The 13,002-nt window shown below is 38.8% G+C and overlaps 1 protein-coding gene across 1 annotated transcript in view; it reads right to left on the bottom strand.

Annotated features, from left to right (window-relative positions):
• The window catches only part of plekhm3 (pleckstrin homology domain containing, family M, member 3), a 46,038-nt gene that overhangs the window by 3,388 nt on the left and 29,648 nt on the right, over positions 1-13,002 (bottom strand). Inside the window, exons 6-7 of the mRNA XM_071480306.1 lie at positions 12,481-12,544; positions 3,208-3,365 (exon numbers count right to left, since the gene is read on the bottom strand). Coding sequence (XP_071336407.1) covers positions 3,208-3,365; positions 12,481-12,544 — 222 coding nt within the window. The remainder of the gene's footprint in view (positions 1-3,207; positions 3,366-12,480; positions 12,545-13,002) is intronic.

Below are 13,002 nucleotides of genomic sequence, written 5' to 3'. Positions count from 1 at the left end.
GGTAACAAGCCAACAACTTATTGAGAGACAAAACGAAGGTGAACAGTGAAATTATTGCCCAACGTGTCTGTTGTTAACATCCACCACGGTTTCCCTCCATCTTCTTGCTCAAATGTACTTACTGAGGAATCATTACCAACATCTCTGCTGTCCTCACTTTCTGATTTACCTTTCAACAGAGTGGTGCAGATAATCTGTTGCTTTGTTTACAACCTGTTTGATCATCTGACTGCTCATGTTTCTTGATCTGTCTTTGCCACGACGTCAATGTGTTCCCAGTTCCCAACTGGTCATCTGGTTGAGTACAGGTGATGTTATCATTACTAACAGAAATGATGGACAAAACAACAAATGCAGCACACTTCATTACATATTTGACTGCAACAGGATGGCTGGATCTTTTTATCAATCTAATTATTGCTCATTTCCTGTACCATCTGCATCTGAATACACTCGTACTGAACACAATCATTACCGCTCTGTTCCAGTAAGTACAGTGGATGCAGCTGTTATCAGTTAACACTTAACACTTCCTTTCACAAGTCATAAAACACCACTCAACGAGGAAGGTGTGTGTGTTTTACAGAGCAGACTGTGTGTAAGTGTTTCCCTCCATGGCTCAGTCTTCTAGGAATCAGTCCTGATCAGCTCTTATCGCTCTGCTGTCCGTCACTCTGGGTATCAGGGGCGAAGACAACGCTCTGGACTGTGTTAACTGCTCATGTCATGAAAATCCCTTCACCCAAAACACACACACACACACACACAGAGATATCATGCCAACCAGTGTTACTAACAAGCAGCAGACACAGTCATGCCACTCAAAGAGGGTACTTCTATACTTGTGAGGGCCCTCATCAACATTATGTCTTCACTAAACCTTAAAGGTTCAGGTCAGCAAGATTGTCTACTGTTGTCTATCCATGCAGATAGTTTTACTTGTATTTGTGAGGGTTTTTTTAGATTTCTACCCCCAAACCAATACAATGACATTTTATTTTGAATCTCATTGCATGAAAAAATTATATTAAAAAAAATTCAACAGCACCAGTTACTCTGGATAATCCACAGACAGTACACTTGTTCTGTCCAGAGTGAAGACAAAGTTCACGTCTAAAAACGCTTGTTTTTTTTTCCTGTGCTTTGAGTCCCAGAAATGAAAACAGGGCAGAAATCTTTGAGGCAGATATTTCAAAACCTGGACAAATTAAATTAAAAGTATCTGCAGGGCAACACACGAGGGATGTGAGAAATACTGCATGTTTTTTTATAATTCAGCTGAACCAGCCCTTTGAAGATGGCAGGACTGGCCAAAACAAGTTCACACTTGTAGTCTCAAACTACAGTAACATACTCAACCAGAGGGACAGGAACGAAAATAAATCCAGCTTCTAGCTCAAGCGGTGACATTACACATTACTATGGCTCTAAACTGGTGGGTTATTAAAGAGCATTCCCTCTCCAGAGAAATATAAAACGAATATGATGTGTTTTCTATTCAGGTGCTTTGCCTTTAGCTACACTACAAAAAGAAGGCCGTAACTCACTGCCTTCTGAAGAACATCTCCAGAAGCTTCTGAGAACAACAGGATTTCTCAAGGTAGACCGAACATGGAGCAAATTTTAAAAGTGACAAAAGACACAAGCTGCTGAATGTGAGTCATGCTGCAAAGAATATTCCACTCAAGTTCAAAATATTTGAAATTAGGCAAAAAACAAAAATCCTCACTGTCTCAACTTCATGAACGTACAGACTCGAGAGGCAAAACAAGAAAAACTTGAAGAAAATTTGAAGAAGTGTTGACTGCACCTTTAAAGATCAATGATTTTAGGCTTTTGGAAGCTCAGGAGAAGCTAGGTCAGTTCACATGACAGTAGTGCGCTTCACATTCATGGCAGAGGTATTGACTCTGATCTCCTGCATTTGTATTTGTCAGTCTCGCCATGAAGCTGACGAACTGATCAAAGGAATTAAAAAAACAGCTCAGTCTAAATATTTGAACATCAGCAATGACCAAAGTTTCTATAGTGATAGTAACCTGACAGTAAGTTGTATTATGTAGGTAATGTTATTGTTGGTCCTCTATAATAGAGATAACTGTGTGGATTAAATCTCTTCAAGTGTTTCCACGTCATCGTGTTGCAGCTTTAATGTTTGAAACGTTTTTTGATCAAGATAATTACAAACATCTCTAAACATGAATACTTCATGTGACAGCACATTCAAGATGATTCTACACTGTAACTTAAACTCCAGTGGCACTGATGGTGATATTAACACATCATATCACAACACACTCTGTCATAATATTTTGTTACTACAGGCCCTTCCAGTCTGATCAGACATCTCTCTGTGGTCATAACTCTCTCTCTTTACTGACACTAAAAGCAGTGTTTCAAAAGACATAAAGACTGATGTGTAACACTTTGTCTGTCAATATCCAGTGTCTCCAATGATTACAGTAATTATACACAGTGATATTTGCACATAAACTGTCTATAGTGGTGATTATAAATGAATTACATTTTCTTACTATTGCTATAATTTTAAGATCCACATACAGTAGGGTTGACAAGACCGCTCAGTCCTTGTATATGCTAAGACAAGACACAATCATAGTAGCAAGGAGAGCAGACACCAGGCAAAGGAGACATTCCTCCCTTAGCTATAGCTACTTTATATAATCATAATCATTTCAGATCCCACACAGGATCAAATTTCCAGAGCTCAGCAAAGTCTAGAAATGTCACTGAAAGCATATGTAACCACTGGTTGGTCATGTGACAGGACGTACCTCCTCCTGAGCCATGTAATCTAACATCTACCCTTTTGGAACCTTTTTCCTGAGAGTGTAATGTTAATAAATCAACACCAGGTTCTTGATGGCACTGGATCAAGTCTTGCACCACAATGATGAATGTGTTTTTATCTTTTACTACAGTGCTTGTTTTGCTTTGTGATGTTTACTTGACAAATCCTGACAAAAGATCTCTTGGTAGACTGAAGCATTGCTCCGTTAAATTAGATTTCCTGGGACTTATCAGTACAGTGTGTGGCTTTTTGTCTGATTTTTGCCATCAAATCAAGTTGTATCAAAATAAATATCTAATCTAAATCTAAATCATGTCTATAGTTGACAGCCAGCCTAGATTTCTTTAAATAAGTAAATGTTTAAATTCACTGAAAGGTTATTTGAGGGTCTGTACCTCTTGGTCGCGCTCTCCTGGAAGGGGTAGATGACCTGTCCATTGTGGCAGAGCTCGCAGATGAAGCCTTTCTCTCGACACAAACTGCAGCTGAAAACATGGGAGCTGGCAAACTTGATCACCTTTGACAGGAAGGGAGCCAGTTTTCCATCAATCACCTGGAGTGTGAGGAGGGAAAAGGAAGGGGGTGAGGGTTTAAGAAAAGAAGAAAGCAAGAAATGCTCATATTGGCAGGTTTCTCTTAACTCTTTTAGTTAAGTGGTTACAATTAATTACAATAAGCTACAAGGAAATTTAAGGTAGTAAAGCACATGACAGGGTGACAGTTAGTGTTCAATAGCAGATCAAACTGGACATTGTGATCAATGATATTTAACTAAATATGATAAATGTGCAACATTAATCTACACTGAAATAAATGAAATGAGCAGTGATCTTTTACTATAAGTACTGTTCTGTCATTACCCAAGAGTTAATGAAGAAATGTCCCATCTAACATCTGTGACCAAAATATGTCACCAATGCCAAGGAAGAGAGAATTTTATTTTATAATTTTGTTTTGTGGTGTAATTTGAGAGGTTGATACTTTGTTGTACATAAATTATGTTTATTTATATATTTATAAAATAATATATTATAATATATCATATATTTATTTATATTTATAAAAGAAAGACAAAACAAACAAAAAAAAGTTAAAAAAAAATAGATAAAAAGAACGCTACTCAAAGGCATGGCGAAGAAGAAAGGCCTAAAACTGCTTTTTAAAAAGGTGTTCACGGAATTTGAATTCTGAATTTGATGGGGAGCCAGTGTAGAGAGATCAGGATAGGAGATCCAGGTGAAACCTCTTTGAAGACCTGGTCAGGAGCTTGTAAGCCACTTGTAAATGATTCTGGGATGTTTGTGTTAAGTGTTAAGGGAGTTACAGTTGTCTGGATGGGATGAAAGGAAAGCATGAATATTTATCTCCATCTCAGCCTGAGACACAACAGGCCTGAGTTTTACAACATTTCTCATCTGATAAAAACAAGAACGAATAAAACACTTCACATGTTGGTCCAGAGTCAGTGCCTGGTCAAACATGACACAAGGTTTCTGACTGAGGACTAAACAGATGAAGAGAAGAAACCGCACAAATAGGGAACTCAGTTTTATCAGCCTTAATTTGTAGAAAATTATATAACAATTTTTAATTTCATTTCGAAAGTCATGTCCTATCGACAAGAAATGTCCCCAAGAAGCACATAGAGGGCAAATAACATAGGACCAAGAACAGAACCTTATGGCACACCACTCAGCAGTTTGTGAGCACACACACTTGTTTGAGGCAGTGTGACATGAGATAAAGAGTCTTTGCAACCTCAAAATATATTAAAAAAATGTGGGCAAAAAATCTGAACTTATTCTGAAACTGTAGGTTTCTCTGTGCTGCCATCTCAGTGCAGAGACATGAGGAATAAAGGACAGAAACTGGAGGAAAATTACAAACAGAGTTCCTGGTGAGTTTTGAGATCAGTTAAAAATATTTTTCACAAGATGCTGCATTGAAAAGAAACTAGGTACATTTACTAAAGTCCAGTGCTTTTTGTACAATTTAAAGTTACTTCAAGGGTGTACTCTACTACATTTCAAATGCAAATATTGTACTTTTTAATCCACTACAATTATTTGATAACTTTAATAACAAATTATAATGAAGAATTACGATGTTATTATAATATGTATGATGTATTGATTATTATTAATCCATGGGGGAAATTCACAAGCTGTTAGTGAATTAAATCATTTCAATCAGCTTCAACTTAAACAGCTGCAACATTACTTTAATGCATAAAAATTATAATCCAATAATATAATACAAATTAGTCTGAAATGGGCCATTCTGCACAATAAGGTTTTTTACTTTTGATGGTATATTTCTATGCTAATACTTTTGTACAGAAGTAAAATTACTTGTAACAACATATTCCTCATAATATCTCACTAAAAACAGGATTTATGTCTTTCACTAAGGTAAAAGTTCTGAGTACTTCTTCCACCACTTAATTTAAAGACTGACTTTTAAATTACCACAAGAAATTAGTATAGTATCCTTTTTGGTTTGGAGAAAAGTCGAGAAAAAACAGGAGGTGAGGAAACTCAAGGAAGGAAGGAGGAAGACAGTAAATGAGGTGAACGCCTTTTAATGGCAACGCTTGGCAAGTTCCTTAAAGAACTGAGGGTGGGGGGTTTTGGCAGTGGGGGGGCTTCAGTTGTATTGTAGTGAATAGACAGTGGATGACTCACAGAGAAACACAGTTAGTGAAAAGAAAAGCTGTGCGGAAACTTTGACAAATTAAAACTAAATATGGCCAGAAAGCTTTGTCGTATCATGTTAATAATGCAGTCATATTTAAATATATAAGTGTAATGAGAGAGGGGATGTAAGATAGACAGGGAAAATGTAACAGAGAAAAACAGAGTATAAAGTAAGAGAAAGAGCGGTAGAGATACAATATACAAGAGAGATCTTGAGAGAGAGCGAGAGCCTGTATTCAGATACAAGTGGTTCCACCTGGCAGAGCTATGGACCTCCCAATTATAACCTCCTTCATGCTGTTTGTTAGACAACGAGGACATGAGATGGAGAGAGGAGGAAGAAACCACACACACAGAGAGAGAGAGAGAGAGAGAGGAAGCATAGTGCACTGAGGTATACTGCTCTTGTTTACAGTAAATCATACACTGCAGCCACAGGCTGCTGCTGAGATGAATGGCCTCAACTGAAGGTTTTATGTGCAATATATGATCTCAAACTATCAGTCTCAGACCAACACGAGACTGATATTGTAGAACAATATCTAATACAGATATTAGATATTTACTGTCAAATGGGCAAAATCTTATTTCATTGACGAGCTGTGCATTGCACCGATTCGCTCAGCCCCTCCTTGCTCCACTCTCTCGCCCTCTCTCTCGCACACACGTTGAAAACGGACCTATCTGTCAGGAGAAACAAGGAGAAATCCCACCACGTCGGTGGACCAGTGGATCATCGAAAAATTTATACAGTGTCTATCATTTGTGTCTCTTTACTGGCCCTTTCTGGGTGCCTGTTATTCGGGGTGCACAGAGCATGGTGCACCAGGGTCTGAAAAGTCAGTACATCTAATCGTCGCCCGTGTCCCCCCCCCCCCGTTCTCACTAAATCATTTTGAAAGAGCAACAGCCAATGGGAAAAAACTAACACTCAGTCAAGGATACTTTCCAGGGCTGGCCTCTCTGTTGCAGTTCAGCTACAACAATGCTGCTGGTGTTTATAACAAAACACATTGTACCTGTAAGTGTCACTAATTTAATGGTCTTTCTATATGAGGGAGAACAAACGCAGTCCAGTACAGATAAACATGTTTCCTGGCAGTCAGATACTGAAAGTGAAAGTGAAAGTCAATGGCAGATACAGTATATATGTCCCCCTACATCCAGCACAGCACACACCAAACCTACGCAGACCTGCTCAGTCTGGTCCAGCCCAGTCCACATGACGAATGGCTCTCCTGATGGAGGCTGACAGCCTCAGTAATTAAGGCCCTCTATAATTGGACTGGGCAGAATCAAACGACTGGCAGCACAGCTCTGGTAGCTGACTGGTACTCTGGAGGGACACTGGGAAAGACGGAGGGAGGCACAGAAAGATGGATGGAGAGTGACAGAAGTAAATGGACAGATGAAAAGAGGGAAAGGGCAATATAAAGAAAACAAGGAGTAAATCAAATCCAGCCCTTTGTAAGTGTATGCAGCCTGCATGCATTTTTTCATGATAAACAGAAAAAAAGGCAAATCATCTAAATTCACAAATCTGTTTCTCCGTTTTCTTAAAATTCCTGTACCCCTGCTGTTACTGCTTACAAAATATCCAGTGACCATTTTATTAGCTACACCAAAGTAGCGCTGGCCAGCAGGGTCACACTGGGACAATCATTCAGACCAAAACTTCCATCTTCAACCCTTTTTAATTTGTTGCACACATCCAATAAAGACAATAACGAAGCCATATATTGATGGCTGTTGTGAGAGTCTGGGTCAACAGCAGCCAGACCGCTGGCAGATCCCTCAGTCCTCTGACAGACATTCTGGGTCAGACTCACTTCTGTCTCCACACCAGACGAAATTTGCTGACGTGTGAAGAATTGGAGGAATTTTGAGATAATTAACAGGATGAGAAAAAATGTTTCTGTTACACTAAATTGTTTATATTGTCTTTCCATTTTCTTTTTTTCTTGTACAGGAAGTAAAAGTAACTCTTAAATAGTAAAAGACAGAATATTTCAACTGAATATAAGGACCTTCAAAATAACAGCAGCAACAGTATCAGCAGCCAGATTAAAAAAAAAACAAACAATTTTTCAAAGGTGGAAAATTACTATTCACAGGACAATGATCACAATATGACTCTAAAGCAGCATACGGGACAAACCCTCCAAATGTATTCACATCCTTAACCCTCTTTCCCTCCAAATGCCCTCCAACACACACACACACACACACACACACACACATCACCTCCTCTCCCTCCATCCATCCTCTTAAACTCCTCCCCCTTCAGTTCAGCCTCTTTCTCTGCTCCACGCCGAGTCTTTGTGCTCCAAAGCCTCCTAATCCCCTAAAACTGCTGTTTAACAGCCGTTCGCCTGCCCTCCTCTCTCTCCCTCTCTCTTGGGAGAGACATGGCAGGAAAGACTGGGGTGAGCTCTGTTTGGATAACACCCTCTCCTCACACACACACAGAAGACTTGATGTATGTTGGTTGTCAGTGTGTGCAGGGTGGGGTCCGTCTTATCAGGGGGTTCCCAAATTGTTCAGGACCCGGTGGGACACATTTTTCAAGGAATGTCATCTATATAGTTGAACAAACACACCTTTAATATGTCTGTAACAGGTGATAAATAAAAAGCAAACATTTCCAAACTCCAGACACTGTACGTTAATGACTAGGGTGAGATAACAGGAGCTAAGTTTAATCTAATTCAACACAATGAAGCCATGTGTAAAATAAAATGAAAGTGCAGGAACAATACACCACTGTCTGTCTTATACCTCAGCCTTTGGACCAGTATCCAGAGGACAGGAATTATGGCTGTTGAGTCCAGAGGAAAACTGGAGCTCACAGCTTTTCATTCAGTGTTCTGGTTGTTCTAAGACACGTGTTGCACAAAATGTTCAAATGACACTAAAACGATGGCAACCCACCCTGACATCAGCTCCAATAATAATGTCAGAGTCATCAAGAACTATCTTCAGCGACAAGAAGAGCAAGGAGTCATGCAACAGATGGTCTGGCCCCCACAGGGCCCTGATCTCTGCATCATGGAGTCAGTCTGTGATTACATGACAGGAGAAACAGAGGAAACAAACTAAATCCACAGAATAACAGAGACACGTTCTCCAAGATGCTTGGAACAACCTACCCACCAAGAACCCACCAAGTGCTGTATCAATTTGATTTAGGATTTTTATGTTTACTGCACTTTGTATGACGTTAACTGATGAATAAAAAATAGTCAAAGCATTCTTTTTTAAAGCACCCTGACTTTACAGCATTTTTTCACAACTGCCTAACATTATTTGTAGAGTACTGTATTCACTGTATCTCCAGCTGCTTCAGCGCTGACCAACAACATGTGAAATTGTGTACAAGGAACACGACAAATCTTTTCAAGGACCAAAACTACAACACCTGGATTGCATGAATTTTTGGCTTCAATTGAGGATTTTATTTTTAAACTTTTAAATATTAATATTAAATAAATAACACCTTCAACATTAGAATTTTTCAATAGATTAAGCTTCATTTCTATTCTTGCATAAAGGTTTCAGTGCTGTGCTGTAGCATCCACATGCACTGCCTCAAAACTGTATCTATATGTTGTGACCACTGCGTTTTTTTTATTTTATTTTATCTTATTTTTTTGATAATTCCTATTACTTTTTGTTTTCCCATGAGGAATCCTATCTGACTTTATCATACAGTCCAGTGTTGTGCATTTGAGAAAAAAAAGCTCTACCTACACTAAATCTTTCTTAGAACATTTAACATTTACTTAAGAGTCCTCTGTGTGTCTGGACAAGTGTGAGTGGAGAGGCATGCCTGGCATAGAGGGAATGCCAGGGTGTCACTGTGGGAAGTCTGCTGCACACACACAACATCACACACATGCACACACATCTACTTCCCTACTACTTCTGTGCTCACACAAAACCCTAGAAACAATCCTTAAAAGCAGTGGAGGAAAAGGGCAGAGTGTCCTTAAACAAACACATATGGTTTCTCCAAAATGAACTGGTTCCTAATAGGGGACATGGGTGGAGGCTATTTGTCGGGAGGTGAATAGACTAGTGTGGTCCAGGGTTTAGCCAGGGGAGTTTAGCCTTCACTGACCTCTGGGCTGGAACAAAAAAAGCCATCTTGATTAAGAGCGTCATTTTATTCAGGAGGTGAATCAAAAGAAACAAGCTTGTTAATATGGAAAACCAATTAAGAGGCAGAGTGCTTGAGAATCTCCAAGAGGGGGGAGAGATGGGGAGGCCAGAGGGGGAGGAAAAGAGAAGAGGGAGCTGTGCAGACTCTACCAAAGACACCTATTGTTAAAATTAGGGCTAAATCGCCAGTTTGGGGTTTATGAGTTAAATCGCAGAGTTTAGCAGGGAAAGAGAGTGAAGAACACACGCACACATAAAACACATGTGTGCTGAGTGTGTGTGAGGCCAAGGGGATGTTGGGAAAAATGGAGGGATGTCACGCTTTGTTTTTCTGCCTGTTGATTCTGAATGTGACCAATTAGTGAAGCAGAGACACACAGAGTGGGAGTGGGGGATGAAGAGGGGGTCCAATCTCTTTCACCGTGAGAGTCTGTGGCCGAGCTCTGAGTCAGAGAGGGGTGAAAGAAAAAAACGGGGCAGGGTACAACATAATGAGCATAATGACAAACAAAAGAACTTTTCAGTCATTTGTGGTCGCTTTCCTCTGACCCCCCCTTACTCAGTTCAACGACTAGATACTGAACTGCTGAAAGGGTTAGGGTGTGTTTCCTTTTTTTTATGATCTCTGCTGAAAAAAAAATCTCTACTTTCATATGAAACCAAGTATATACACATAATAATTTCTGCTCATGACTAAGATTAAAAAAGAGGCGGGCCGTGTAGCTGGCATTAACAGTAGATACACTGGTAGAGATATGAGAGTTTGCAATTTGATAAGACAATCTACAAATTGAATGTAAATATTACAATGAGGTGTCTTGATAATGGAAAATAATAGACTAGGCAGAGTTAAAGGTTTCAGCAACGCCAGATAAATTCTTTCCACTGAGGCCATTATTTTCTTGGATCAGGACACTTGAAAGAGCTAACCCTGTTTTAAATAGGACTATTAGAGGGTATTAACTGCTCTTATCACTGCTATGAAATAGACACTTGCCAAAAAAACAAAAGAGAGGTTGTGTTTACTTAAAGGATCAAACAAGTATTATTCTATATTTTATTTTTGTCAACAAATCCCATGAAGAGACCAAAGATAACAATGTCTTAGTCCAGCTAAAATTTTTCAGTACCCATCTGTGGCTATTCGCCCATTTGGTCCTACTGAAGGTGAAAATCTTAAAAAGAGGCTAGTTTTAAGTTTTCTCTGCCGCTGAACGTGGTTTCTTGCTGAGAGCGGGTAGTGGTGATTGTTGCTTGAGAAGCGCTTCAGCCATCGTTGCGTTTACAAGATAAGACGTTATAATACGTCCTACGAGCAGCACTTAGTCTTAAGGGCAGATTGGAGGCTACAGTGAGTCACTATCGGAAAGTGACGAGACGGTCGGAGCTAGCTGGTTAGCGTGTTAAGTTCAGTAGAGGAAAAGAAGAAAAGGATGTAAAAGAGACAAAAGTTAACATTGGTGTTGTTTTACACTGCTGGAGACAGCTGTTGGTGAGTAAAGGAATGAAGTTTGACTCTGATCTCCGGCATTTCCTCTAGACTGGTACGTTAACCAGTGTTAGCATTAACAGCTGTTATGTACCAATACAAAACTTACAAATAGCTCATTTTTGCGAAAACAAATCACAAACTAATACTTTATTTTTCAAAAAGGTTCAGTAATTTTCTCAAACAGCCCGGCACTTCCACTCTTCAGCAAACCTTCCCCCAACAGGAAGAAATTCTGCCCCAAAAAAGAAAAAACACAGTAACTATATATTTGGTCAAAGTTAAGACCCGAACCTGACTTTTTGACACTTAACTTAGAAATTATTACACCACTGAATGTAAAATTCTTCGGAGAAAAAAAACACAGCATGGAAAACTCATAAGACCATGAAGACAAATCTAAAAACCAAACTGACTGCACCCTGGCTAGTTAATGCTAGGAGCTGAGATAGCCTTAGCTAAAGCTAATTTATTTACTTTTTGATGCTCCAAAATCTCAGTAATCAAGTTTTTTTATACTACATAAAAACTACAATAGTCAAATCTTAAATCATACTGCGGAGAATGCTAACTAGCCTACAAGCTTATTTTCAATAGCATATTTAAATGTTTTTAAATACATTATTTATTAAACTAACTCATTAGTCCAAATATTAAATCTGTGTTTCACAGTTTGATTGAGAGCCTTTAATCTTCAGACCATTTTCTCTCTTCTTCTCTGTGTCTGCAGTTGCTGTTCTTTGACTTTGTGAGGCAGAATAGTGCATTTGGTGGTGACTATTTTCAGCAGCAGATTAGAATACATTTGGTGCTCTTGTGAGTATTTCCGGCAGCAGGACAGTGTGTGTGCATCTGAGTCATGATGAACTACAATGTGTGTGTTCATGTTAATGAAGGAACATGTCACGTAGTTCAATGGTGTGAGTCACTGTTAACTTTTTAATCATTTTTGGACAACATTGCCTTGTGATGGCTCACAAACATTTGCAAGATAGCTAGTTAAATTAGTAGCTGCCACTATTTTTGAGCTGTGCCAATCTGACACAGCTTATGTTGCCAGTTTTAGTAAAACAAAGGCTGTGATTGTTTCTCTATCTAGTAAAAACCATCCAAAGCCTCCAAACCATACATTTTTAAATCACTGGCAAAATTAGGAGATCTGAAACAAAGCTCCATCAAGCTTATGTTTAAGCTTAAATACTCTTAAATGCAGCCTTTATTCTAAATTAAACTTTCAATCTTTACCTAAAGATTATGTGTGTGTGTGTGTGTGTGTGTGTGTGTGTGTGTGTGTGTGTGTGTGTGTGTGTGTGTGTGTGTACCTGCTGCAGATCTGCCATGGAGTACAGGTGAATATGTTGTAGCAGGTATTCCCTGGGGAAGATCCTGTTTAAAAACACACAAGAAACAGTTTTAATACATCATTCTCTGAGAAGCAGGTCCGATGAGATACAACAACCTGTTGCTTTTCATCAAAAAAGACAGTTAACTGTGATCACAGATAAGAGAAACATCAGTATATTCAGCATATATTTTTTTAAATCTCACATTGTCTCATCATTCAACTTTAGCCAAAATAACCATAATTCCAGCCAACAAAAAATGTCTAGGTCAAGTTAGAATTTATCCTCTTTTCTTGTCATTGTTTCCATATACAGTGAAGTACGGAAATATAACGCATTCAATTAAAAAAATAAATTCCTGCTGTTTTTCTGAATTGACAAGATTATTAACTCAGACTTCTGGGAAAGGATCTCATGAAAATGAATTATGATAATAATCCAGAAAAACAAAGCAATTTATTTTTCCATTCCATGATTAGAATAGAGTGGAATAAATTTTAC

The sequence above is a fragment of the Trachinotus anak genome, unplaced genomic scaffold, assembly GCF_046630095.1.
Source record: "Trachinotus anak isolate AG129_WGS33_773 ecotype Australia unplaced genomic scaffold, CSIRO_AGI_Tana_v1 ptg000001l, whole genome shotgun sequence".
In the NCBI taxonomy this organism is placed as follows: domain Eukaryota; kingdom Metazoa; phylum Chordata; class Actinopteri; order Carangiformes; family Carangidae; genus Trachinotus; species Trachinotus anak.
The sequence above is the reverse complement of the archived record's forward strand: the minus strand, read 5'-3'. Positions and strand labels throughout refer to the sequence as shown.